Source organism: Marmota flaviventris, chromosome 2 (assembly GCF_047511675.1).
Source record: "Marmota flaviventris isolate mMarFla1 chromosome 2, mMarFla1.hap1, whole genome shotgun sequence".
Lineage (NCBI taxonomy): Eukaryota > Metazoa > Chordata > Mammalia > Rodentia > Sciuridae > Marmota > Marmota flaviventris.
Window position 1 is genome coordinate 183,938,596 of NC_092499.1, and position 23,543 is coordinate 183,962,138.

Sequence of the window (23,543 nt, forward strand, 5' to 3'; positions counted from 1 at the left end):
GCATCTGGAGCACAACCAGTCCACGAGCAAGGTTGCATTTTTTCCCCCCCTCCAGCCCCGGATGGCTGCCTGGGTGCAGATGAAAAGTAGGTGGAAAGTGAGGCTTAAACAGGATTGAATTGAAGTTTTGCTGGGCAAAAACTACAAAGTGAGAGAGATGAAAGAGAAGGGTGTAATTGAAGGAGTGGCTTTCATGATAGTCCGGTATTTTTTGAACGAATGAATGGATGATTAGATGCAGGGGATAAATTTGTCATAGCTGACCACACCCAAGCTCTGAGAGCCCAGCAATAGTACGGTCACAGTGCCCAGAAGCAAGCACCAACTCGCCTCCCTGGATAGATCTGGCAGTCCCAGGCCTTATAGGGCCACTTTGTGGGGCGGCCAGCAGGGGGCGCGCGGGGAATGGTCCGGGCCTCTCGGGTCTCCCAGCTTCGCTGATTCGGCCGCCCCCCGGGGCTGCACAGCACTTCAAGCCCGCCGGTTCCCTCTAGCAGATCGCGCAGAGCTCGGTCTCTAGAAGGGCCGGAGCTGGAACGGCTAAGTCGCGGCGGGCACAGAGTAGCTAAATTTAAGTTCCTCTCAGCAATCCTGCCGAGAGAGCCAGAGCCTGCAGTCGCAGCCAGCCAGCTAGGCAGCACAGTCTGTGGGTCGGGCTGAGCGGCCGCTGGGCAGCCAATAGCAACAGGCAGGCGTGGCCGTGCGGAGTTAGCTCCTCCCCTCCCCGCCGTTAGGAGGGTGGCAGCCAATGGGACACCCGGGGCGGGGCGGGGCGGCCAATGGCGCGGGCCTGTTTGATTCAAAGATGCTTATAAAGTGGGTCCGCATCGCTTCCCAGCCCGAGCGTGGTCGGGTCTCCTCGCCGCCATGGCCCTGCGTCCCGACATCTTGGACGAGCTGCCCACCGCCTGCCTGTCGCCGTGCGGGCCGCCCAACCCCGCCGAGCTCTTCAGCGAGGCGCGGCGCTTGGCGCTCGAGGAGCTGGTGGCGGGCGGCCCCGATGCCTTCGCGGCCTTTCTGCGCCGCGAGCGCCTGGGCCGCTTCCTGAACCCCGACGAGGTGCGCGCAGTCCTGGGCGCTGCGGAGCGGCCAGACGAGGAGGGCGCGGCAGCGGCGGCCGAGGATTCGTTCGGCTCATCTCACGACTGCTCGTCCGGTACCTACTTCCCCGAGGAGTCGGATTTGGAGCCGCCGCTGCTGGAGCTCGGCTGGCCCGCCTTCTACCAGGGCGCCTACCGCGGCGCCACGCGCGTCGAGGCGCACTTCCAGCCCCGCGGCACGGACGCCCGCGGCCCCTATGGCTGTAAGGACGCGCTGCGCCAGCAACTCCGCTCCGCTCGGGAGGTGAGCCGGTCCTCGGGGTCACCTCTGCGCCGGTCGGACCGAGACCCTCCTCAGGAGTGGGAAATTGAGAGCTGCTGGGAGCGCGGACCGGGGTCCTTGATTGAACCCACTCTGCAAGTCTCCGTAGGATTCCCTGGTTCCCCCCAGCAGCTCTTTGTGGAAGGGGAAAGTGAGAGGAGCTTTGGTCTCCAAGGACGTGGATTGTGCCACAGTTCCAACTTCCAAAATTCATATCCTTGGTGGAGGGACCAGAAGTACTCTCCGTTCCTAATGTTAGTTAAAAACCAAACCGTATTGCAAATTTTCCTGGCCGTCAGCCAACACTGGATCCCATTTTCTAGAGCTTGTTAGGACACGTCTAACTGAGGAATTGCTTTACCTAGGAAAAAGTTCCTGAAAGATGGGCCCCAGAGACAACTGTGGAGCATTGGGAATCAATTTTGCTAATTACTTCCGTGTGTCTTATGTTGTAGTACGTGGATAAACGCGGAAGTGGCAAAGTGATACCCCTGCTCCTTTGTCTCCTGCCTGAGAGGAAGGGAAGGTTTTGTCCTTTCTGTGAATGATTGAGGCAAGGGGTGTGCATTTCCATGAGCAGGGACTATTCCAGGCACAGTAATCTCTTATTAAAGTGCAGATACCTCTGCATTAGATCTGCCTCTAGCCATGGTGGGCTTCTGTCCTAGTGTCTGACTCATTCATTGTGTGGCAAGGTATTGGGGTGCAGTGGGAGGTCTTGCCTGCCAGCTAGAATGAAATGGCAGCAAGGTGCTGGGAATAAGGGAGGGTGTGGCAACAGGCACTTTAGTCCAGAGCCATGGTCTGTTTGCTTGCTCACTGGCAGTGCTCAGCTTCTGACCTTCTGACTGCATCAGGGAAGTGGCTGGTAAAGCCCCAGACCATGGAAACACTTGGTAGGACTCATGTCTGAGCATGACTTTGGGTGACAATATTTGTGCATCAGTCCAGGTCTACGAAAAAACCTGTTTCTGATGTTGGTTCTTCTTTACTTGACTGGCAGGGTGCTTTGCCTTTGGGGGAAAGGATGTGGGCTGCAGCTAGGCTGGTGTCTCACCCCCCCCCCCACACACACACCCCATGGTGGTTTGGGTGTACGAGGGCACTTGGTGCTGAAGACATTGTAGATTCAGTAAGAGTAAACAGTTGGAAAAGGCAGAATTTTGGGGTAGCAGTGCATTCCCAGGGCTCCCCTCCAAGAGAATTGAGCACTTGGAATGTGTAGCAAGTAAAGAATGGGTTTTTTGGGGCTGAGGTTGAAGCTCAGTCATAGAGCACTTGCCTGGCATCTGTGAGGCATTGGGTTCTATTCTCAGCACCGCATATAAATAAGTAAAACAAAGGTTCATTGTCAACCAATAAAATAAAATAAAATGGGTCTCCGTGAAAGACAGAGATATGGATTGATTTTGCCTTTGGCTCAGGCCCAAATTTTAGTGGTAGTGGGGGGCACTGGAGCTAAAGGCTAGAGGGAAAACTATAAATGCAGTTTTGCAGTCCCTTAAAAGGATCAAAGTTAGAGCTCAGGCCCTGGCCTGCAGGCATTTCATAATACATTCCTGGATAGCTCCTGCCTATTCTGCACCCTAGTATCTGCCATCTGCCAAATTACTTACTCATTGCCTATTGTAAATCACCCTGCCAGGACTGGGGTCACAGGGGAAGGCATGATCCTTGCATGCATTTGAGGATGGACAGTTTGCTGGTGGGAAGGGGTGAGGACATTGCTGTAAGTAGTGGAGGAGCTGAGAGAAAAGTCTCAAGAGCCCAGGAGGAGGGGTGGGGTTTGCCTACTGGAGAGGATAGGGGCTGGCCAAAGGTGCTAAAGGACCTGGCATATTTTGAGGCAGCCAGATCCCCCGCAGCTGGAGCAGGAAGTGCATGAGGATTAGTGGTAGGAGAAGAGACTGAAGGGGAAGATTGGAGCCAGACTTTGGAGGGCTGTGCATCCTAGTGAAGGAGCAATGGGAAGCCATTAGAGGTTTAGAGGGAGGTGGGGTGTGGTCAGATTGGAGTCCTGAGCAGTAATTCTGGCAGGAGCATGAAAGGAGGATGGTTTAAGAGGGCTGAGAATGGTGTTGGCAGGGCTATAAGGAGGAGGCCAGAGGGATCTATGTAAGAGAAGAGGGTCTGTGCTCAGGTGGTGTGGGCAGGAAAAGAGTTATAGGAAGAATTGATGGAACTTGGTGGTTAGGCTTGGGAGAGAGCAGGCAGGGGAGGAAGCTATAGGAAGAGTAAGAAGGATTAAGTTTTGTTTTTGTTTTTAAGTTGGATTAGATAACTGAAATTCAGGAAGGAAAATAAGGTTGAGGGCAAAGGATTTAGATTGAGGCATGCAAAATTTGAGGTCCCAAAGATCATCTCTTTTGTTAAAAAGTAAAAATTGCTTCATCTGCCAAATGCTAATGTAAGTAATCCCCAAAGTATGTTCGAATATTTTCTTCATTTTACAGATGGAACTGAGAAGCATAAATTGCTGCAAAGTCATGTGGCTAGGGAATGATGGAGACAGGACAGCTTGAGGCAGGAAGTTGACCACTGTCAGCTACTGTGCCCTGCTCGTGTCCTGTATGCAGAGGAGAAATCTGTCCACAAGGAGTTCATCCTCAGGTGGACAGAGGCTTTTGGGTGGAGAGGTCATAGAGGTCCACTGTGGTGACCCTCAGGTGCTGCCATCCTGTAAAGCTGTGCACTGTATACATCAGAGGGGCTGTGTCACTCTGACGACATCCACACCAGGTGTATGGACCACAAAGGTGCATGTCTCAGGCTGTTTTCAGATGTCTGCATCTGTATTTCGAGGGCAAATATACTTGATGGTGTTGTGAATGTTTTCAGTGGGTCTATTTCCATGCTAGGTCCTTCACCTGGATTATCTCACTTGACCCTTCCATCCTTGGGAAAAGACCACAGTTCAAAGACCAGGCACAAAGAGGTTAAGTAACTCACCCCAATCAAACAGTGTGAGACAGCGGGACTGGAGCCCAAGTCTGCCTGGCTTCAGGGCCCACACCTTTCATCCCTGCTCTACACAGCTTCCCTGCTGAGAGGAGGGATTAATACTTTGGTAGTTTCAACAGGCTGAAGTTTTGAACAGCTTCTTAAAGACTTGGACTTTTAATTTCCATGTTGCAAGTTCTGTAAACAAGAAAATGCGATGAGCAGATGTTTTGTCTCTCTCCTGGGGAAGGTACAGCCAGACAGCTATTTAATGTACAAGAAACAGGAGTATGTGGGAATCTTTTGGGGGCAAATGAAGGAACTTTGAATTCCACACGAAGGGTCCCGTGAAATGACCCCAGAGGTTGGGACTGGGTTGCATCAGAGCAGGTTCAGACCTTAGTGTTTGCCCTGTGCAGCTTTATTTATCCTCACTGCGGAGGTCTGCATACCAACTTCCATCCTTAGGTGTGGCTCTGGAAGGAACCTGGATGTGAAGCTCCATGACAGAGGTAGGGGCAGAGGAAGCCAGGGACCTTTGGTAAAGGGTGGGACCTAATCCTGACATCACAGCCTGAATGGATGGGATAGGTTGTATGGAGCAGCTCACTGACCACACAGAATCACCCAGGGTATCTGACACATAACAGGTGCTCAGTAAATACTGTGGAGGTCTGTGTAAGAGCCCTTACTCTTTGAGCCTCATACTTTTGGAGGGGGGAGAAGGAAAAAGTAGGAAAACTAAGTAGTCATGTGGTTCTGTCTGCCTTTCCACTTAACTAGTATTCATCCCTGGATAGGTAGGATGGGACTCTGAATTTGCATTGGCTCAGTTTCTGTGCACCTTTCCAAATACAGGCATTCTGCCAATAGTATGTCTTGAGTTCAAGCTGCCATTTCTGTGTTGCTCACTTGAACTTCATCAAAGTTGGAGGGAATATTGCACCTGCCCTGTTGGGAGCTCATATGTTTGTTTCCTAAGGGATTTTTTTAGGATGGTTTTGAACTAACACGGGATTTTTTTCTTTATATTTGCTATAGAATCTACCCCTATCTTACTGTATCTGTTGATGAATGGCTCAGTCCCTGGTCGCCATGTGAATCGGTGGTTGGCTGCCTGGAAGTCCTGGCCTCCTTTGGAGATGTTCTTCTGATGTGGTTGCCTGGCTATTGCTGGCTTCTGAGTGGGAGTCCACTGGCCATGCTCACAGTACCGGGAGATTCTGCACTCCTCACAGCCGTGCTTCTTACCATTCCCTAGACACTTTTGTTCCAAAGAGGCTGCTTTTGTTGTGACCTCACCCTTGGGCATCCTTTCGATGACCTGTGCATTAGTGGTGAGGATCTTTGTGTAGCCAGAGCCCTGCCAGGAGGAATGACAGCTGAGGAATCTGTCAGAGGTCCCTGGTGTGTGTGAGGTTGTACCGGACGAAGGCTCTCCTCTTGCTCAACCCTGCATTGCAGCAGCTCCTGTGCAATGTGGTCAGTTCCTGTCCCAGATGCCTGGATCCATCCAGAGGTTTCTCAACCTTGCCAACTGTTGGCTTTGGGCAAGATGATTGCTTGTCCGGGGGCCTGTCCTGAGGTTTATAGGATGCTGAGCAACGTCCCTGGCCCTGCTCACTAGATACCAGTAGCAGGTCTCCCCACTAGGAAGTCCCGACATTGAGAGTTAGTGCTTAATTGGGCATGGTTTCTGTTTGGGGTGATGGAAAGTTTTGGAAACCGTGGAGATGGCTGTACAAGGTGAATGTACTTAATGTTGCCACCAAATCATATGCATTGAGATGGCAAATTTAGGTTATATGTATTTTACCACTAATTTTTACCGAGTTGCCAAATGCCCCTGGTTGGAGGGGCAGAGGGATCGCCTGGTTTCCCTAGGTGAAAACCACAGCCCTGGGAGTTCTCAGTAAGGCATCATCATAGGATATCACCCCACCACCCAGTGTGGCTGCCCTTTATCTTTTCCTTTTGATCATGTGTTAGGGTAAGGATTTTAGAATCTTCACCCTTTGTATTTATTTTTTAAATACATGACAATAGTGGAATGCATTACACTCATTATTACCCATATACAGCACAATTTGTAATTCTGTATATAAAGTATGTTCACGCCAAATTATGCCATTATACATATACTCTTTTTTTTTTGCATCACAATTCTTAATACACATATATACCACAATTTTCATATCTCTGTATATAAGGTATGTGGGCACCAAATTCAAATCTCCGTACATGTATAATGTATAATGATGACCATCACATTCTACCATCCTTGCTAATCCCCTTCCCCCTCCCTTTCCCTCCCACCCCCAGACTTTTTATTTTTTGAATCATAAAACATACAAAATAAAATGTGCTATTTTAACAGTTCTAAGTGCACAATTCAGTGGTCTTAAGGACCTTCCCAGTGTTGTGGTGTCCATCTCCTCTCTGTTCAGAGCTCTTCACTCCACACAGGGGTTCTGCCCACTAAGCAGTACCTCCCCTCTCTCCTCCAGGCTGGCAGCCCCGTTCTTTGGTACGCTGTTTTATCTCCTTATTCTTCAAGTCTTCATCAGGAAGCTGTAGGATTAGTCTTTGGCTCCTGTATAGGTATGGAATCTGCTCTCACAGAAGAAACAAAAACCAAAAGAACAAAATGTCTTGTGTATAGTGACTTTTAAAAACAAAATTTTTGCCAGGCACAGTGGTGCACACCTGTAATCCTAGCAGCTCAGTAGGCTGAGACAGGAGGATCTCAAGTTCAAAGCCAGCTTCAGCAACAGTGAGGCGCTAAGCAACTCAGTGAGACCCTGTCTCTAAAAAAAAAAAAAAAAAAAAAAATACAAAGTAGGGCTGGGAACATGGCTCAGTAGTTTGAGTGCCCCCGAGTTCAATCCCTAGTACCCCAGAAGAAGATTTTTTTGGGGGTTGGGGATCAAACCCAAGACCTTGTGCATGTTAAGCAAGCACTTTCCTACTGAACTATACCAATAAGAATTTTTAAAAATCTTGCTGCAAATGATATAACCTCTGGATGGGAGTTTGGCAATATCAGCAAATTTCAGTTGTGTTTGTGCGTTGACCTAATAATTCTATTTATATGTTTCTAACCCAAAGATACACTGGCAAAAACATAGACATGTGCAATAGGCTATTTGTCTCAGCATAATTCTAGTAGCAAAATCCTGAAAAGGGCTTCCATGTCTGCCGGTAGAATATTAGTAAACAAATTACTGCATCTCTGCAGTGGAGTCCCCTGCAGCTCTGAGTGAGGACCAGCTCTGTGTTGTCATTCAAAGTGCCTAGGGCAGAAGCATTAGCCACCTGTGCCCACTTAAGTTTATATCAGTTAAAACTAAATAACAAATTCAGTTCCTCTGGGATTTCAGAAGGTTCTGTTGGACTGCAGTAGTTTAAAATGATATGATCATATTCTCCTTTTACCGGGGGGCAGGGGTATGAACATTTATATACACACGTATATTCATAATACCTGCATATACTTGTTTACATTAAAAAATGGAAGATAAGTGAAAAGTGAATAATTGAGATAGTTATTTTAATGGGAAGGGCAGGAAGGAAAAAGAAAAATAGGAGGGAAGGGATAAGGATAGAAACTAGGGGTCCCTGAATGTGCCTTGTTTTGTGCTTTGGATTTTGGATTTTTATACCATTATAAAAACTAAAAATGATGAGCTTCCTTTATCCTCATGACCCGCCACTCAGGAAAACCTCTCTTGATGCTTTTCCGGCTTTAGAAAAGCCCAGCCCACCTGGACAGTGAAGAGGAAGTGCCCCCATGTGGTCTGGCCCTTGGAGGGTATGAAAGCTTGGCTCCCACCAGCCGCTGCCCCCTGCCTAGAGAGGCACCCGGCCATTCCACGGGCAGAGGCCTCATCACACTGTAACCTGGTGCTTAAATTGTTAATTTATACTAACAGCCTATGAAATCTAGGGAGAACAATATCCACCCACAAATTTAGGTTTTGCTGTGGAAATTTCCATTCTTTCTTGTTTTTAAAACTTGAAGATGATGTCAAGGCAATCATTTAAAGATCTTTAAGAAAATCCCCAGGAGATAATTTCAGTTGCATTAAAACATATAACAAATGGTGCTCTTCTAGGCACCAGGGCCTCCAGGACAGTAGATGGCAAGAAGGGGATTGGTGGTGTCATGGGTCAGTGCCGGGAGCTTCGTGGCCAGGCTGCTGTTGACTGCTGCCCGTGCTGACACATCTTTGAGTGTGTGCAAACCTTTGGTTGAATTCCAAGCACGCTGCACACCTGCTTTTATTCTGTGAGTCTGAATGGGAAGGGAGGGAAACTGGGGAGCACAGGGAAGGGGTGATCCACACGTGCTTCCTGCTTCATGTAGAAGAGCTGGAATGAGAACTGGAATGACTGGCCCCCAGCGGCCACCCGGGCCTGCACAGGAGCTGGTCAGAGCCGGACCAGCCTTGCAGGAGGGCGCATGATTCACTAGACAGAGGCCTTGTTTTGAAGATACTGAGTCTCAGGTGGAATGAGCTTCCAGGGATAGTAGCAGAATCAGGACTAAGAACCTGAGCAAGTAGCTTCATTTGAGGGCTTTCTATATGCCAGAAACTGCCCGTGGAGTCTCTCATTGACTGAATCACCAAGCGTAGAGAGAAGTACAGAGGTCAGTACAGCTTAATGTGCTGTGGCATTATGTACCTGGGTCTCAAGAGTGGGGAGCCAGATGAAGCCCAGGTCTGACTATAGCCTGTTCACAGAACAGCTGCGCTTCCTCAGGTTTACTGGTGGGCAGTACTGCCGCAGAGGGAAGGTACCCTGCGGGCCAGGGAGTTCCAAGTTCCTTGACGTCTGTTAAGTATTTCGTGTTGTCCTCTGTAGTAAACTTGAGCCTGTATACCTTATTCTATATTCTGCGGATCCTTTCAGGATTCATTCTAAGCTCTCAGTCATTCGAAGACAGGGCCATAGACTTGTCTGGAATAATATTTAGCCTAACACTTTTCTTGTAAATGGCTCTGGAGTTGCACAGACCTGGGTTGAAATTCCAGCTCCTACACTTGCTTACTTGAGTCTCTTAACAAGTTACCTAGCCTCTCCAAGCTTTAGTTTCCTCATCTGTGAACTGAGGATAATAGTGGGGTTTTGAAATCTCTAGATGTCTTGTTTGGGTTTTTTGTGCAAGAAGGCAAATGGGAAAGATTCCAGTTCTACATGACAAGTAATGGACCAGGCTCTGACACTCCACCCACCGACCCCACCAAAGATGGAGAATCCTAGTGATCTCTACTTTTCAAACACATGGGTCCCCAAGTCCTTTGGTGCAAATCGGCAAAGGATAGTTAGAGGGACTGAGGGGTCCAGCAAGTATCTGAGAGGGTTTGTTGCCTGAGATGAAAACAAGGGGTTTGGCACAGGTGTGGGTGCTCTGGATGTGGCTGGAGAAGCTCAGGTATGGTGTGGGGTTCAGGCGGCAGCCCAGCCACCCCAGCTTCTAACCAGCTGGGTGTTTTTCTCTGTAGTAACCATCTTGGGACTGATTTGCAGATGGGTGTTGGTCCTGGAATAGACTCTAAAAAATCGCTGTTTGCCCAGCTCTGTGGCCTTAGAGAGTGGGCAGGCCCTGTGTGCAGCTCGGGCTGAGAGAAGGTAATGCCCAGGGTGACCAGACACTTGCTGGGCATGGGCTGCCATCCTCTGGAGGTGTCTCCTTCACCGTACCCACCTTATGTCTCTAGAAGCAGATGGAATGGCCGATGTCTGTGCCATCCTTCAAGTTCAGTTGCACATCTGGGGCTCAGCAGTCTGCAGCATGAACACCTCTACCTTGTGTCCACCCTGGAACATGGGGCTTAGCTGGTATGAATAAGACTAGTTCTTGTCCAGCTCAGTGAAGAGTCTGTGTCTTCAGGGATGTGAAAAGCCCCAGGGCTCGTTCAGCTATGCAGGGCTTGGGTTCATGAAGGCAGGAGGTGGGGGGGGTGGTCTTAAAAGAAAGCCTTCCTGCTGAAAGCCACTGGGAGGAGGACTGGCCCTCTCAAGAAGAGGTCTTCTCTCGAGAAGAGTCCTGCTTTAATAAGAAAGGAGGGCACATTGGGCACCAGGGGAGCAGGGAAGGAAAATCTGCTCCAGGCCACTGAGGTCCTGAGGGGATCAGGGACCAGCTTATAAGTCCAACACTGGAAAGGTCCAGCCTTAAAACTGAACAATAATCCCAGCTACTTGGGAAGCCAAGGCAGGAGGATTGCAAGTTCAAGGCCAACCTGGGCAACTTAGCAAGACCCTATCTAAAAATAGGGTGCAGCTCACTGGTAGAGCGCCCCGAGTTCCATCTCCAGTCCTGCAAAACAAAACCAAACCAATGAAGGAATAGCAAATTAGATACCAAATAACAAAGGTGTTGTTTGTACAATTGTTTTATTAAGTGATGAATCAAAATTCAGTTTGGCAGGCTGTGGTGTGCTGGGCCCTGCTCCAGGTTCCCGACTCCTGCAGTCCTAAGGCGGCTGCTGGCTGGGCTGTGTTCCTCAGGTCCCTGTTTCCGCAGCCCCCTGGGTGTGTCCACGGGCCCATCACACCATGTCACCCCAGCTCATCTGCTGTCTCGTTAGCCTGGGTTCTTGCAGACAGGGATTGACTTATGTCCCCAGTGCCTGACACTGTGCCTGGCTCTGGTGGGCTCCCACCAAGTATTGGAAAGAAGAGTGAGAGATGAGGGAGGCAGGCGGGTCTTGTCCTCTGTGTTGTCTCTGCGAGTGCTGCTCTCACCCGTGTTTCCACAACTCCTTCACGAAGGTTTTACTGCCGCCTCCAGATCCGTCTCAAAGCCCGTCTCAAGCTTGTTTCTTTTTCTGTGGACTTGTGTCCCCTCTCCCTCCTCCAACCCCTCTGCTGTCTCTGCGACCCTCATGGCTTCTTGCCTGGCCTGTCCTCACAACCCACCACTGGGGTTTCCTCTTTCAGTCTGTCGCCCTAAACATTTGCAGGTGTCACATGGCCGCAGTGCCGTGGGCCTTGGGTGGCATGGCCCTGTGTTGGAGGAGGTGGGGCCAGGTCTCCAACCCACACCAGCCTCTCTTCGGCATCAGTTTCTTTTGTCCTGTTGCTGTCACTCTGAACTCGTTGCTCACGCGGGCAGCGTGTGAGGAGGGAGGATTGTATTGACTCCTCGGTTGGCATTCGGGGCCGCTGCCATCTTGCTCATCCATCCATCTTTCCCAGTCACGTCCGTGGCTCTTCCACACATGCTGTACATTCCAGCCAAACTGGTATGCGCCCTTTGTTCCCACCTCTTCTCCCTCACCATGGCCTCACTTCTCCCTGCCCGCATGTCTGCATCCTATTTGTGATTTAGCCCAGACGCCCTCTCCTCCAGGAAGCCTTCCCTGCTCCAGTATCTGGTGTGACTGCCACTGCAAGGAAGAAAATTTGCACGTCCCCACTCCAAAAAAAAAAGTTTTGCCCAGATTTACTGACTTCTTACAGCATGTATCATCTTACTTCCCTGCCTCTGACATCCAGTCACATTCTTTACAGCCTTCTTTGTGCCTGGTACACGAGTAGCCTGAGGTAGACTTAAAAAGGTGCCAGCTGCATGATCGAATGCTTATTTCACTCCAGTGTGTGTCTCCCTTAATCTCCACGCAGCCCTTTAACACGAGGGCTGTTAATATCTACATCTTCCAGAGGGGAAGCCAAGACTAAGATGGATTGAGCACCTGGCCCAGGGTCACACAGCTAGCAAGGCGCAGGTCCGAGTTCTGTGCTCCGGCTTTTGGCCTTTTAACTAACTGTTATGTGACCCAAATGAATGGGACGGATTCAGCTCTCAAAGAGGATGTATAAAACTGAAGATGCCACCAATTCAGAAAGACTTTTTATTTTTTAAATCCCATGCCCAGTGGGTTTAGCTGTGTCCTTTCCCAAGAATAATAGCTCACAGTTAGGGCACCATAAAGGTCAGGCAGGGAGGGGAGGGAGAGGCAGCAAGGGGGATAACTGGTCTTCCCAGGCCTCCTCATGGCAGTGACATCCCAGGACCTGGCATGTCAAGGTCCCTTGTCCAAGTAGTCCCTTGGGATCCTGGAGTATTGTAGAAAGACGGCAAAATTGCCCCTTTGTCTCTGCATTTTCACGTAGCCCCCGTGTCCTTAAGCGGTAATGAGTGCCCTTAGTCCTCTGGGACCAGAGATGAATCCATCCCCATTCAAGAGCATCTGCTGCAGCGGATGGGGTGAGACTTACAGATAACTGTAACCTTCAGAAAAAAGGGTTAATGTGATTCCAAAAGACATGGTATTTTACTGTTGAAGTGGGAGAAGCCCTGACAGCTCCTGATTGCAAAAGAATCCTGAACCTTGGCTTCTGACTTGGTTTGTAGGGGCTTGTTTCTAAGCTGTTTTGACACCCAACTACCTGGCCAGAAGTTAGCTGAGGGCTGTGGTTTTACCCCACAAAGGGGTGATTAAAGGCTTTGAGGCCTCAGCAGCCTGTCTTTAAATGAATGAGCAGAGATAGGAACCAGCGGCTCCCTCCTTGCATGGAACTGTCTGGCCAGCTGCAGCTCTGGACTAGAAAGGGAATAGCTGAGCAGGTCCTGAGGGGTCCTTTGTACCTTGCATTTTATGCAGAGTCATTTAATTTTGCTGCAGACCTGTTCTTTGGTGAAGGAATCAACCATTCAAAACAACTATAATTTGCCCAAGGATGCATGGCTGAGAGTCAGCTCTTAACTGCAATGTGATACTGGGTGTGGAAAATCAATTAGCAGGCACAAATGGAGCCGGCTACTGTGGGGGAGAAAAGGACTGGTGTGAGTGTAAGGGCAGAATCATTAGGAAATTTCCGTGTTCTTGTTGTGGGTTTGCACTGTGCTCCTGGACCTCCGAATGCAGGGCCATCTTTTAGTGAGGAGAGGCTGTTTGGTTAGAAAGGCCTGGCTGGTGGACAGAGCCAAGCTTAAGATGGGTGTTCAGCGATAGGGAAGCAGAAGATGGGAGAATCTGTGGGTCTCCTTTGATCATTTCAAGCCATGTGTCGCTGGTGGATGGGGTGGCCTTTCTAAATCAGAGTAACAAGTAAAAACAGAAAGCATGACTCAAAATCAGACAATAATCCAAATCACAGAGTTGGAGGATGCTCTACCCAGAAGAGACCTCAGAGAGAATTTAGGTTTTGTTTGCTTTACAGATACAGAAAGCTGCAGCCTGGCGGGGAAAGCAGCCTGTCTGGATGACAGTGTGGTAGCCCAGAACCTGGACAGCTTGCTCGTCCAGATGGAGCCTGGAAGACGAGGTTTAGTAAAGGAGCAAGAGTTGAACAGAGCAGGCTCACAGGAAGGCGAGGCGGCAGCTTAGTCTACATTACTAGGAAATTTGCCAGTGAGGAGGACAGTGACTGGAAGGCAGCAGGGCCAGGTCAAGGTTTGTAGGCTACAGGGGGCCTGGGTAACTTTAGAGAAGGAAAATAGTCCAGGGTGGGGGAAGCCAATGCTGTGGAAGAAGGAGGGCAGGAAGGCATTGTGGGGTGGGGATCCTTTTGCAGCTCTGAGATGGGCTCCAGGGTTCAGGCAGCATGCTGTAAGGTGGTGTCCGTGTGAGCTGACGGCTTCTCTTCCCTCTGCCTCCCTGTAGGTGATTGCGGTGGTAATGGATGTTTTCACAGACATTGACATCTTCAGAGACCTTCAGGAAATATGCAGGGAGCGGGGAGTGGCTGTGTACATCCTTCTGGACCAGGCTCTCCTTTCCCACTTTTTGGACATGTGCATGGATCTGAAAGTTCATCCCGAACAGGAAAAGGTTTGTAGTCTGCTATTTCCAGTTTCGCCACAATCAATAAACATGATCGACAAAGTGGTTGTTGGTGGTGTCCCCATTTTCAAGTGGGGGAACTGAGGCTGTAGGCAAAGTTATTTGCTCAGAATCTCGCAGAAAATGAACAGTGCCTATGACCTCATGATTCCACTCCTAGGTGTTCACCCAAGAGCAATGAAAACAGGGCCACACAGAGACCGGGGTATAAATGTTTACAGAAGTGTTACTCATAAGGGCCTAGGATGGAAACAGTCCAACGTCCCTCAGCTGATAGATGGATAAACATATATTCATACAGTAGACTATTGTTCAGCCTTCAAAGGAAGCAAGTATTGACATATGCTATGACATGGATGAGCCCGAAAATGTAATGCTGACAAAAGACCACATATTCTATGATTCTATTTATGTGAAAGACTGTAATGGAGAAATCTATTCAGACAGAAGACAGATGATCATCAGGACCGGGGAGGCAGGTGGGGGTGGGTAGGTGGTAGCTAAGACTGGCCGACTGCTGCATATCTCCATGAATGCACAGGAAAACCACAGAAGTGTACAGCAAGTGGGTAAGCTGAATGGTATGAGAATTCTATCTCAAGCTGTTGAAAAGCGAAGAAACAGTGGCAGTCTAGCTTCAAACCTTGGCCTCTCCTAACACAGAGCACAGATCAGCTCCACGGTGAGGGCCTGCAGGCACCTTGGATGCTGCTGCTTGTGACAGTAGCCCCAGGAGTCCCCACTTTTCATCCTGTCACCCACCATTGTTCACTTGGGCTCTGTCCTGGGCACCGCTCAGTGCTCTTGACAAATGTCGCATGACTTGCTCCTCTCAGCAGCCTTGTCAGGTAAGTGGCAGGGTCCTGATGCTCTAGACTGGGAAGTGGTGACACAGAGAGCCCATGTGTCCACAGGTCACAAGTAGTGGCCCTGGGGCCCGACTGTCTGCCTCCTATCCTGTATGCATAATCACTGTCCTGTGCTGCTCATTTCTCATTATTATAAAATTAGGCCGCATGTCCTTTTCTCAGGTCATGAAAATATTCAAGTATTTAAATATAAGGCTGCACGACTTAGCTGGCTTGGTCTCTTTGGTAGAGAAAGGCAAGACAAATAGATGTATTTATTTTAGAATTCATTTTCTAAAAATTAAGCAGCCTAGACTTCGACCTTCAGAAATTGATTTATTCACCACTTATTTGAATACCTACAGCTCCATGCCACATGCTATTGTGAGTACTAGAAATAAAGCGTTCAGCAAAGCAAGCAGAATTCGGGCTTTGCTACTCCAGGTTTCCGCATGGGAGACACTAACTGAACACCTTGTTATTATCAAGCAGTTTGGATTGAAAAATTTTGGCTGTTTAACTTCTCCCGTAGAGTTCTTGTTGGCTGTTTCCTCTAATGACAAAGTGGAGGATTGGGCTTAATTAGGTAGTTACTAACCTGTCACCAGTGCCACAGGCAAATAGATGATGGAGGTAGGATTGGGACTTAGAGACCAAATGAAATGGGACAGCCACGTGACTCTCGCCTTAAAAGGGAGATCAGGAGGAAAACACAAGTCAGGTCTGGGAAAAGCAGTCATTTAACTGAGCGTTTAGTCCTTGACTGCTCATCCAGCACCAGGAGAAGAAATAGAAGGTGTCCGTGTATAATTTCAAGGTGCTCTTTCTGTAATTAAGGCTGTGTGTTAGCAGCAGAAAAATCACAGAATCACCCTAGCCACATCTTTGACCCTGCGATCTGCTCCCTTCATCTTCTCGGCAGGAGGCCAGGAAAAAGGTGCTGATGCAGTTGCCCACTATTGATTGCTCCCTCCATGGTCATCCAGATTCCCCAGGAGGGTTGAAGGAGGTCTCTATCTCTGGATGCTCCAGTTTTTGTTCTGTCTCAACTCCTTCCTAGGGAGGTACCATCTTCGCGGCTTGCCCTTCCCACCTGGGTATGTCTGCCAGTGAATCTGTGCCCTTATGAAGTCAGGGCTGACTCCCACCTGCCCTGGGCTCTGTGACTGGCTTAGAACTTTGGATTGCCCTGTCTGCAGGGACGTGTGTAGGTGTTTAGAAGTGCTTTGGCCACAATCACAGAGGCCTGCACAGCATTCAGATGTGTGTCCAAGGGAAAGATAGGTAAAACCACACCTAACTCTGTCAATAGTGGTATTTTTATGCTGTTCTTGTATGTTGATCCTTTACGACAGCTTCTGAGTCACTGCCTCCTCCAGGAAGCCCTCCTCCAGCCAATTCCACATGTACTTCTGTGAAATTTTCTAGTTTTCTAAAAACTAGAAAAAATTTACCTTGAACTAAGATTTATAAAGAAGTTACAAAAATAATATATGAAATTCCTGAATACTCTGCCCCAAATTTCCAAATGTTGACATCTTATAAACCTCACCACAAATAACAAAATCAGGAAATAAGCTTGATCTAATAACCAATCTGCTGACCTCATGAATTTTGCCAGGTGTTCCACTAACGCCCTTGTCCTGGCCCGGACGCTAGTCCAGCACTCCACCTTGCATTTAGGCCTCAAGTCTCCTTGGCTCCTGTCCTCTGGAGCTGTTCCTCCATTTTTCTTTATCTTTCAGGGTCTGATGCTTTTGAAGAATATGGTCCAGCTGTCTGTAGAATTTGGGTTTGTCTGATGTTTACTCGTGGTTCAATTCATAACATTTTGATAAGAATACCACAGCAGTGTTAGTGTATCTAGCCATAGTTTTTTGTTTGTTTTGGCTTTTGTTTTTAACTTCTTTTAAAACAATGATGGATTCATACAGTTATAATGATAACACTGAGAAGCTCCAAGTAACCTTCAACTAGTTTCCCCAGTGGTGATTCTTTTGTGATTTATAGTTCAATTTTGGAACCTGGAAATGGACATTGGAGCAGTGTGTACATATGTAGTTCTTTCCCATTTTATCTCATGTGGACATCAAGACAGAACTATTCCATCACTGCAAAGATCTCCCTCGTATAGTCACTACCACTTTCAACCCCTGGCACCCACTAATTTGTTCTCCATCTGATCATTTTGCCCTCTAGAGTCTGTTATGTAAATAAAATCATGCAGAATGTGACCTTTTTAGATTGGCCATTGTCACTTGGCAGTATTCACCCATCAAAGGACATTTGGATAATTTCTGGGTTTTGACTTTATAAGTAAATTGCTATAAATATTCATGTAGAGATTTTGGGTAGACATAGGTTTTCTTTTCTTTGGTTCATGTAAGTCTTGCCATAGGCTTTTAATCATTCAGTTGGTTTTCTTCCTCTTATTTTAGTTCTTGAGGGCAAGAAGCATGCCTAGTATCTGTTGTTTCAGGGCTTGGCACATAGTAGGGGTTCCGTCAGTTTATGGAATGGATGAGAGTCAAACAACAATCTTAAACATTTAATTTGAATGTGTAAGATTTCTAATAACATGTAGTTTCTGGTCTGCTCTAAAGAATGCAGACTGCAGCAACTCAGGAGGCTGAGGTGGGAGGATGCAAGTTCAAGGCCAGCCTGTCTCAAAATTTTTTTTTTTTAAAGAAAAGAACTGGGGTTGTAAGTTAATGGGATGATGCCCCTGGACTCAATCCCCAGTATCAATAAAAGGGAATGCAGACTGTCTTATTTTGCGTACCATTGTATATGCATTTCAAATGTCACTTTACAGGAATAGAAATCTGCGTTCATGTGTATGCAGTGTACCGCCAGTGAACCTTTTTTGTTACACGTGCACTGGTAGGAGATGTGACCTTGCCAGTTGAGCCCCACGTGATCTGAGTGTTTCTGCTGCAGTTTAGTCCTGTGTCAGAGAAGGCTTGTCCTCTGCTCCTGTCTTCAAACCCCTTACTGTGTCGGGGACAGAGAAATAGGCTACTATTCCATAGTGATGTCATTAAACAAAAGATTAGAAGAAGTATCATCTTATCTTAGCCTTGTCAAAATGTATTTATTATTGGCATATTTTCTTTTGTGATTTTATTTCCCACATTTTGTTTCAAAATCATTTCTTGGGCTGTGTGTGGTGGCACATGCCTGTGATCCCAGCAACTCAGGAGGTGGAGGCAGGAGGGTCATAAATTCAAGACCAGCCTTGGGCAATTTAGTCTTGTAAGCAATAAAAAGTAAAAAGGGCTAGGGAGCTCAAGGTATAGTTCTCATGGGTTCAATCCCCAGTACTAGGGGAAAAAAAATCATTTCTTGGTTCTGTTATTTACTCTCCCCAAAAGGTGAACGCTTTTTTAGAGCACACATACATGTGACTAAGGGTCTCAAAAGTAAATACAAGCTGGGTGTGGTGGTGCACACCTGTAATCCCAGCGACTTGGGAGGTTGAGGCAGGAGGATCATGAACTCAAAGCCAGACTCAGCAACTTAGTAAGGCCCTAAGCAACTCAGTGAGACCCCTGCCTCTAAATAAAATACAAAAAAGGGCTGGGGATGTAGCTCAGTGGTTAAGTGCCCCTGAGTTCAATCCCTAGTACCAAAAAAAAAAAAGAAAAGTAAATACAAGAAAAGAACATACACAAAGACAGACTAAATGTAGAAGTAATGTTACTCAAGTAACGTCAGGCTCATGTGCCACGTGTGGTATTAGAATGGTGACCCCAAGCCACGCACTGCCAGCACTTGTGTTTGTGAATGGTAAACTAAGCCCTCTGGTCCTGCTCATTTGCTTACTGGACGAGTATCATTGAAGTGTTCATTGATTTTTTTTTTTTTTTTTTTTTCCCCTGCTCCCTCCCCAACAGCTGATGACAGTGCGGACTATCACGGGAAACATCTACTACGCAAGGTCAGGAACTAAAATTGTCGGGAAGGTTCACGAAAAGTTCACACTGATTGATGGCATTCGAGTGGTGACAGGCTCCTACAGGTACGTTTCTAACAGGTGCCTCGCTTATTAATCCACATTCTTCACATGAAGATATGACATTGTTCCTCTCAGCGAGAGCCTTTGCAGCTACGCATTCCCACGTGTGCACACCTACGTCTGCGAGTAGTTGATCAAAGTCTCCTCCTGTCGGAGGTAATGAGATGGGGTCACTTCCCCTGTGCCCCACAAAACAAAAATGCAAAAGTTAAACTAGCTTTAGATCACGGAGTCTCCAGTCCTAGGGTGAAGTCTTGGCCCAGGCCTGGGGTTATCAGTGACACAGCCTCAAGTCCCAGTTCCTTGGGGATTTGGACCATGTTGTCACTGGAAGGTAAGGGCAGTTACAGGGGTTGGCATCAGTGTTGCAGGCAGACCTGAAGCTTTCCCCTTCCTTCCTTTTGCTTCAAGCCATATCAGTTAGTGCTGTAGTCTAGAAAATACTGATCAAGTTCCCAATTCACCTTTGAAGTCTCACTTTGATGATGGCGTCTTCAGTGGGTAGCGGGTGTTCAAAGGAGGGTGGAGAGAACAAGTGGCTAAGACTCATCTCAGAAAGTTGTGCCATTTTTTACTCATGTGGCTCCTTGGTTGCACGTTTTGCTCCCTCTACATAGATGGTCCAATGATGTGCAAGATGTGTGTCTGTACAGTTTAGAAAAGAAAAACCTACTTGAAAAAATGTCCATCACTGAGTGATAAATATGTATGGGCCCAGGGTCTGGCAGAAAGACAGTAAGATAAAGAAGTTCTTGACACTTTTCTTTTCATACAGCACCATCATTGATCAGAACAGAATTAGAATTGTTTCTTGACTTCTTTTTGCAAAATCTTCTGCATACCAGCAGAAAACTAATTTTCCCTCCAAAGAAGAATTTCTCCATGCTAACAAAACTTAGCTTCAAGTGGTTTTTGGCTGTTCTAAAAATCTCAAAATATAAAAACTGCCCTCTTCCAATGAAATATGGTACCACCAATGATGATGACAGCTCCATTTGTTAGGACATACTGTTATCCTGGTGTTGGGTAGACACTTGGTTTACATTATCTCATTGAGAGTTTTCAAAATAATCTTCCTTCTTAGGCTTTGAAGGAAGTTCTCTTCAGTGTGTGCATTAAGCAACGTTCTTGGTTGCAAGAGGCAGGGCTGATAGGATGTTTTATGATCTCATTGACGCATCCTACTTCTGATACAAGTCTGTATCAGTGGGGTGATTAAAATGTCAGAAGCTAACTCAAGCTGCTTTATGCAGAATGAAACTTCTCAGCTCACACAACAGGAGGTGTGGAAAGGGGCAGTGGCTGTCAGCTCCTCCTGACCTGGCTGGACACTTATCAGAACATTGTCTCCTGGTTGTGCTTTTGCCTGGCTGATCTGTATTCCCAAGCAGGCTCTCCCTTTGAAGGCAAAGATCCCAGCTTATTTCCATGGTCTTCCCTAGCTGACTTCCTCTCTCAGCACTCTGAAACTCACTGCACTGGTAGGGTCACGTGCCCACCCTGGATGAATCCAAGGGGACCGTACAATCGGCCAGCCTGGAACACCCACCCCCACTGAGAATGTAGAGGACACATGATCAAAGCCTTCTGAGACAGGGCTGGGCATGGCGTTGTTTCCAGAGGAATGGGAGGGGGTGCTGGACAGGCAGGGGCACGTGGCCACCAATAGCTCTAAACGTGTTTGGAGTACTAGAATTCCGGTTAAACTAACAAATTATTTCCCTTTGTGAAAGGGAAAGAGGTAGTACGGAACCGGCACGGGTGACTGATTCCTTAGGGCTGAGCCCAATCTAGAATCTGCCACCACCTCTCCACTGTGTCTCTAGCAGGTTTCTTTGCCTCTAAAATGAGGGTACTGGCCCAAATATTTCAGAATCCTTTCTAGTTTTTAAAACTTAGAGGCTAAGGATTGTGTGGGTTAACCGTTGGCTTTCTTAGTTTTTGGTGACACATGAATCTGTTATATGGAAATGTGAAGGCTGGTGAATTCACAGTAAATGGTATGTGTGTTACCACCACAGCTGTGACTTACATGGCAGGATACCTGGGCTTTATCAGGTCGATAGTAAGTGAACTGAAATTCCACATTCTTACCCGCTTCTGTTGTTGGTTTTCAACCCTTCAGCTTCACATGGACAGATGGCAAATTAAACAGCAGCAACTTGGTCATTCTGTCTGGCCAAGTGGTCGAATGCTTTGATCTGGAGTTCCGCATCCTGTACGCGAAATCAAAGCCCATCAGCCCCAAGCTCCTGTCCCACTTCCGGATCAGTGGCAAGTTTGACCACCTCGCTGACCGCAAACCACAGTCCAAAGAGCTCACGCTGGGCAACCTGCTGCGCCTGCGGCTGGCCAGGCTGTCAAGTTCACCCAGGAAGACAGATCTGGGCTTGGGGGCGCCCCTGGAGGGTGAGGCAGAGACCAAGCGACAGGACTCCAAGTCCTCCACTGTCAGCGAGGAGGGTCACTTTCATAGTCACAGGGACATTCTGGGGGACAGAAAGGCTGTTGATGTCGCCACCCAGACAGAGCCGGAAGAGGAGACGCCCTTGGTGAGCGTGAGGGAGGTGGGGACACAAACCAGCAGCAGCACCCTATGTGCCGGGACCCAAACCACTGTGGCCACCAGGGTCGCGACCTCCCAGACGGTGGTGTGGACCAAGTCGACCACCACACAGACTGACGCGGAAGAGAGCGGGATCTTTTCTCAGGGAACTCAGTCTAAAGAAGGGTCCCCAGTATCAAAAATGTCTGTGTCGAGGTCTTCCAGTTTGAAGTCTTCCTCCTCCACGTCTTCCCAGGGCTCGGTGGCCAGCTCCATCGGCTCCCATGCTTCCCTCAGAGCCACCGACCCCCTCAGTACTGGACACACCAAGTACCTGGGCACCCCTCACCTGGAGCTGTGCCTGCGGGACTCCTTCAGAAACCTGAATAAAGAGCGGCAGTTGCACTTCGCTGGTGTGAGGTCCCGGCTCAACCACATGCTGGCCATGCTGTCGAGGAGAACGGTCCTTTCTGAGAACTACCTTAGCATCAGTCCTGGGAATTTCACCAGAGCATCAGTTAATTTGGTTGCTGTTAGAGATTTAGCGCTTTATCCCTCTTATCAGTGACTTCAGTGTGACTCCCGGTGGCATCCAGCTGGGTATCGCCAGAGCTTCCTGCTTTAAAATCATCACATGCCCCTGACTGTCTCTCTTTCACTTGACTTTAGCACCTCGACCACCTTTGAATTTCTGTTCTGTGCATTGTTTTATGTGGTTTTTGTTTTATCTTTACCATGTAGCAACTGGGTATTGATGGTATGATTTTAAACACTATGGGTACAGTTTTTTTTGCACTGTTTTAATATTGATAACTCTTAAAGAGAATGCTGAGGTTCATTTAGTAAGATATAAAATGTTCCACACTTTTCTTAGAGAATGCTGAGGTTCATTTAGTAAGACATAAAATGTTCCACACTTTTCTTGACTTGTGTGCTATTCTTAAACGTCTGAGTCACTGCCGTTTTTATGATCAAAATCCCATTTAGAAAAACAAGACTGTTTCTTAATTGTTTATCTCTGTAGAATATCTATCTATTATCTTAGCATTAAATAAACAATTTGTTTGCTTGAATTTTTTTTTTTAACTTTCTGGCATTTTTCTGACTCTAACTTTTGCATATAAATACACCTAATAGGTATCTGAATGATTTTGTTTTAGTATTGGGGTGGGGGAAAAGTAAATGATTCAGATTATAAAATGGAAAAAATGTATTAGTTTTATGTCTTCTAACTATTAAGCAATCATTGGGATCATACCACCCTTACCATGATGGAGACCAATGTTGCTCTGAGTTTGGGGGAACTTGCAGCAGTCCAGCCTCTACATGTGCACTAGCTTTTCTGTTTTCAAAGAAAAAGCCTGAGCTGTTTCAGTGAGGGCCTTGGTCCTCTGCTTTTCTGCCAAAGGAGGCCTTTGGGTGCATTTCTGGATTCATGCCCAATGTAAGCCCTAGTGGCCCCATGGGCCCAATTTCATCAGATGGGTGTATTGACAGTGTTTAGCAATCTTATATCCCAGGGTAGGGGCAAAAGAGGACACTGACAATTATACCAGATTCCTGGTCCGGTAGCAGGCACTGTGACTGGTTTCTACATCCTGCTAATCAGGATTGGTGTGGCTGTGGAATCCTGTTTTTGTCCAGTCTCATGCACATGGACAGATCAAAGGAAGACAGTTGAGCAGTGGCTTCTTCCTGGCTTGCTCCAGCAAACAGCTCTGTAATAGGGAGGGTGTTGTCTGCCACGCAGAATGCTGCTGCACCTGGGTCAAGAGCACTCCTGCAGGTTTTCATGCGTGATCCAGGACTCCCTTGCCATGGATGGGTCATATGCTGGTTTAGTGCAATGTCTGTGGCTATGAACCAAATTTACGGAACTGGTTCATGTCTGTTGCAAACGACTCTGGACTAAGCTCCGAATAAACACATGGTTATCTGAAACCATTTTACAGATTTAGGTCACTTTGTATGTGCTATTGTTTGTGACAATTTGGTAGAGAGCTACGTAGGTTAGATAGCTGTTTTCAATTTTC

The 23,543-nt window shown here is 47.6% G+C and overlaps 1 protein-coding gene across 1 annotated transcript; it reads left to right on the top strand.

Annotated features, from left to right (window-relative positions):
• The first annotated feature begins 796 nt into the window (after positions 1-796).
• On the top strand, positions 797-22,583 carry Fam83d (family with sequence similarity 83 member D). The gene is made up of 4 exons (XM_027945287.2): positions 797-1,344; positions 13,920-14,087; positions 18,844-18,968; positions 21,091-22,583. The coding sequence occupies exons 1-4, from the start codon at positions 868-870 to the stop codon at positions 22,076-22,078; spliced, it is 1,758 nt and encodes a 585-aa protein (XP_027801088.2). The 5' UTR covers positions 797-867; the 3' UTR covers positions 22,079-22,583.
• The last annotated feature ends 960 nt before the right edge of the window (positions 22,584-23,543 follow it).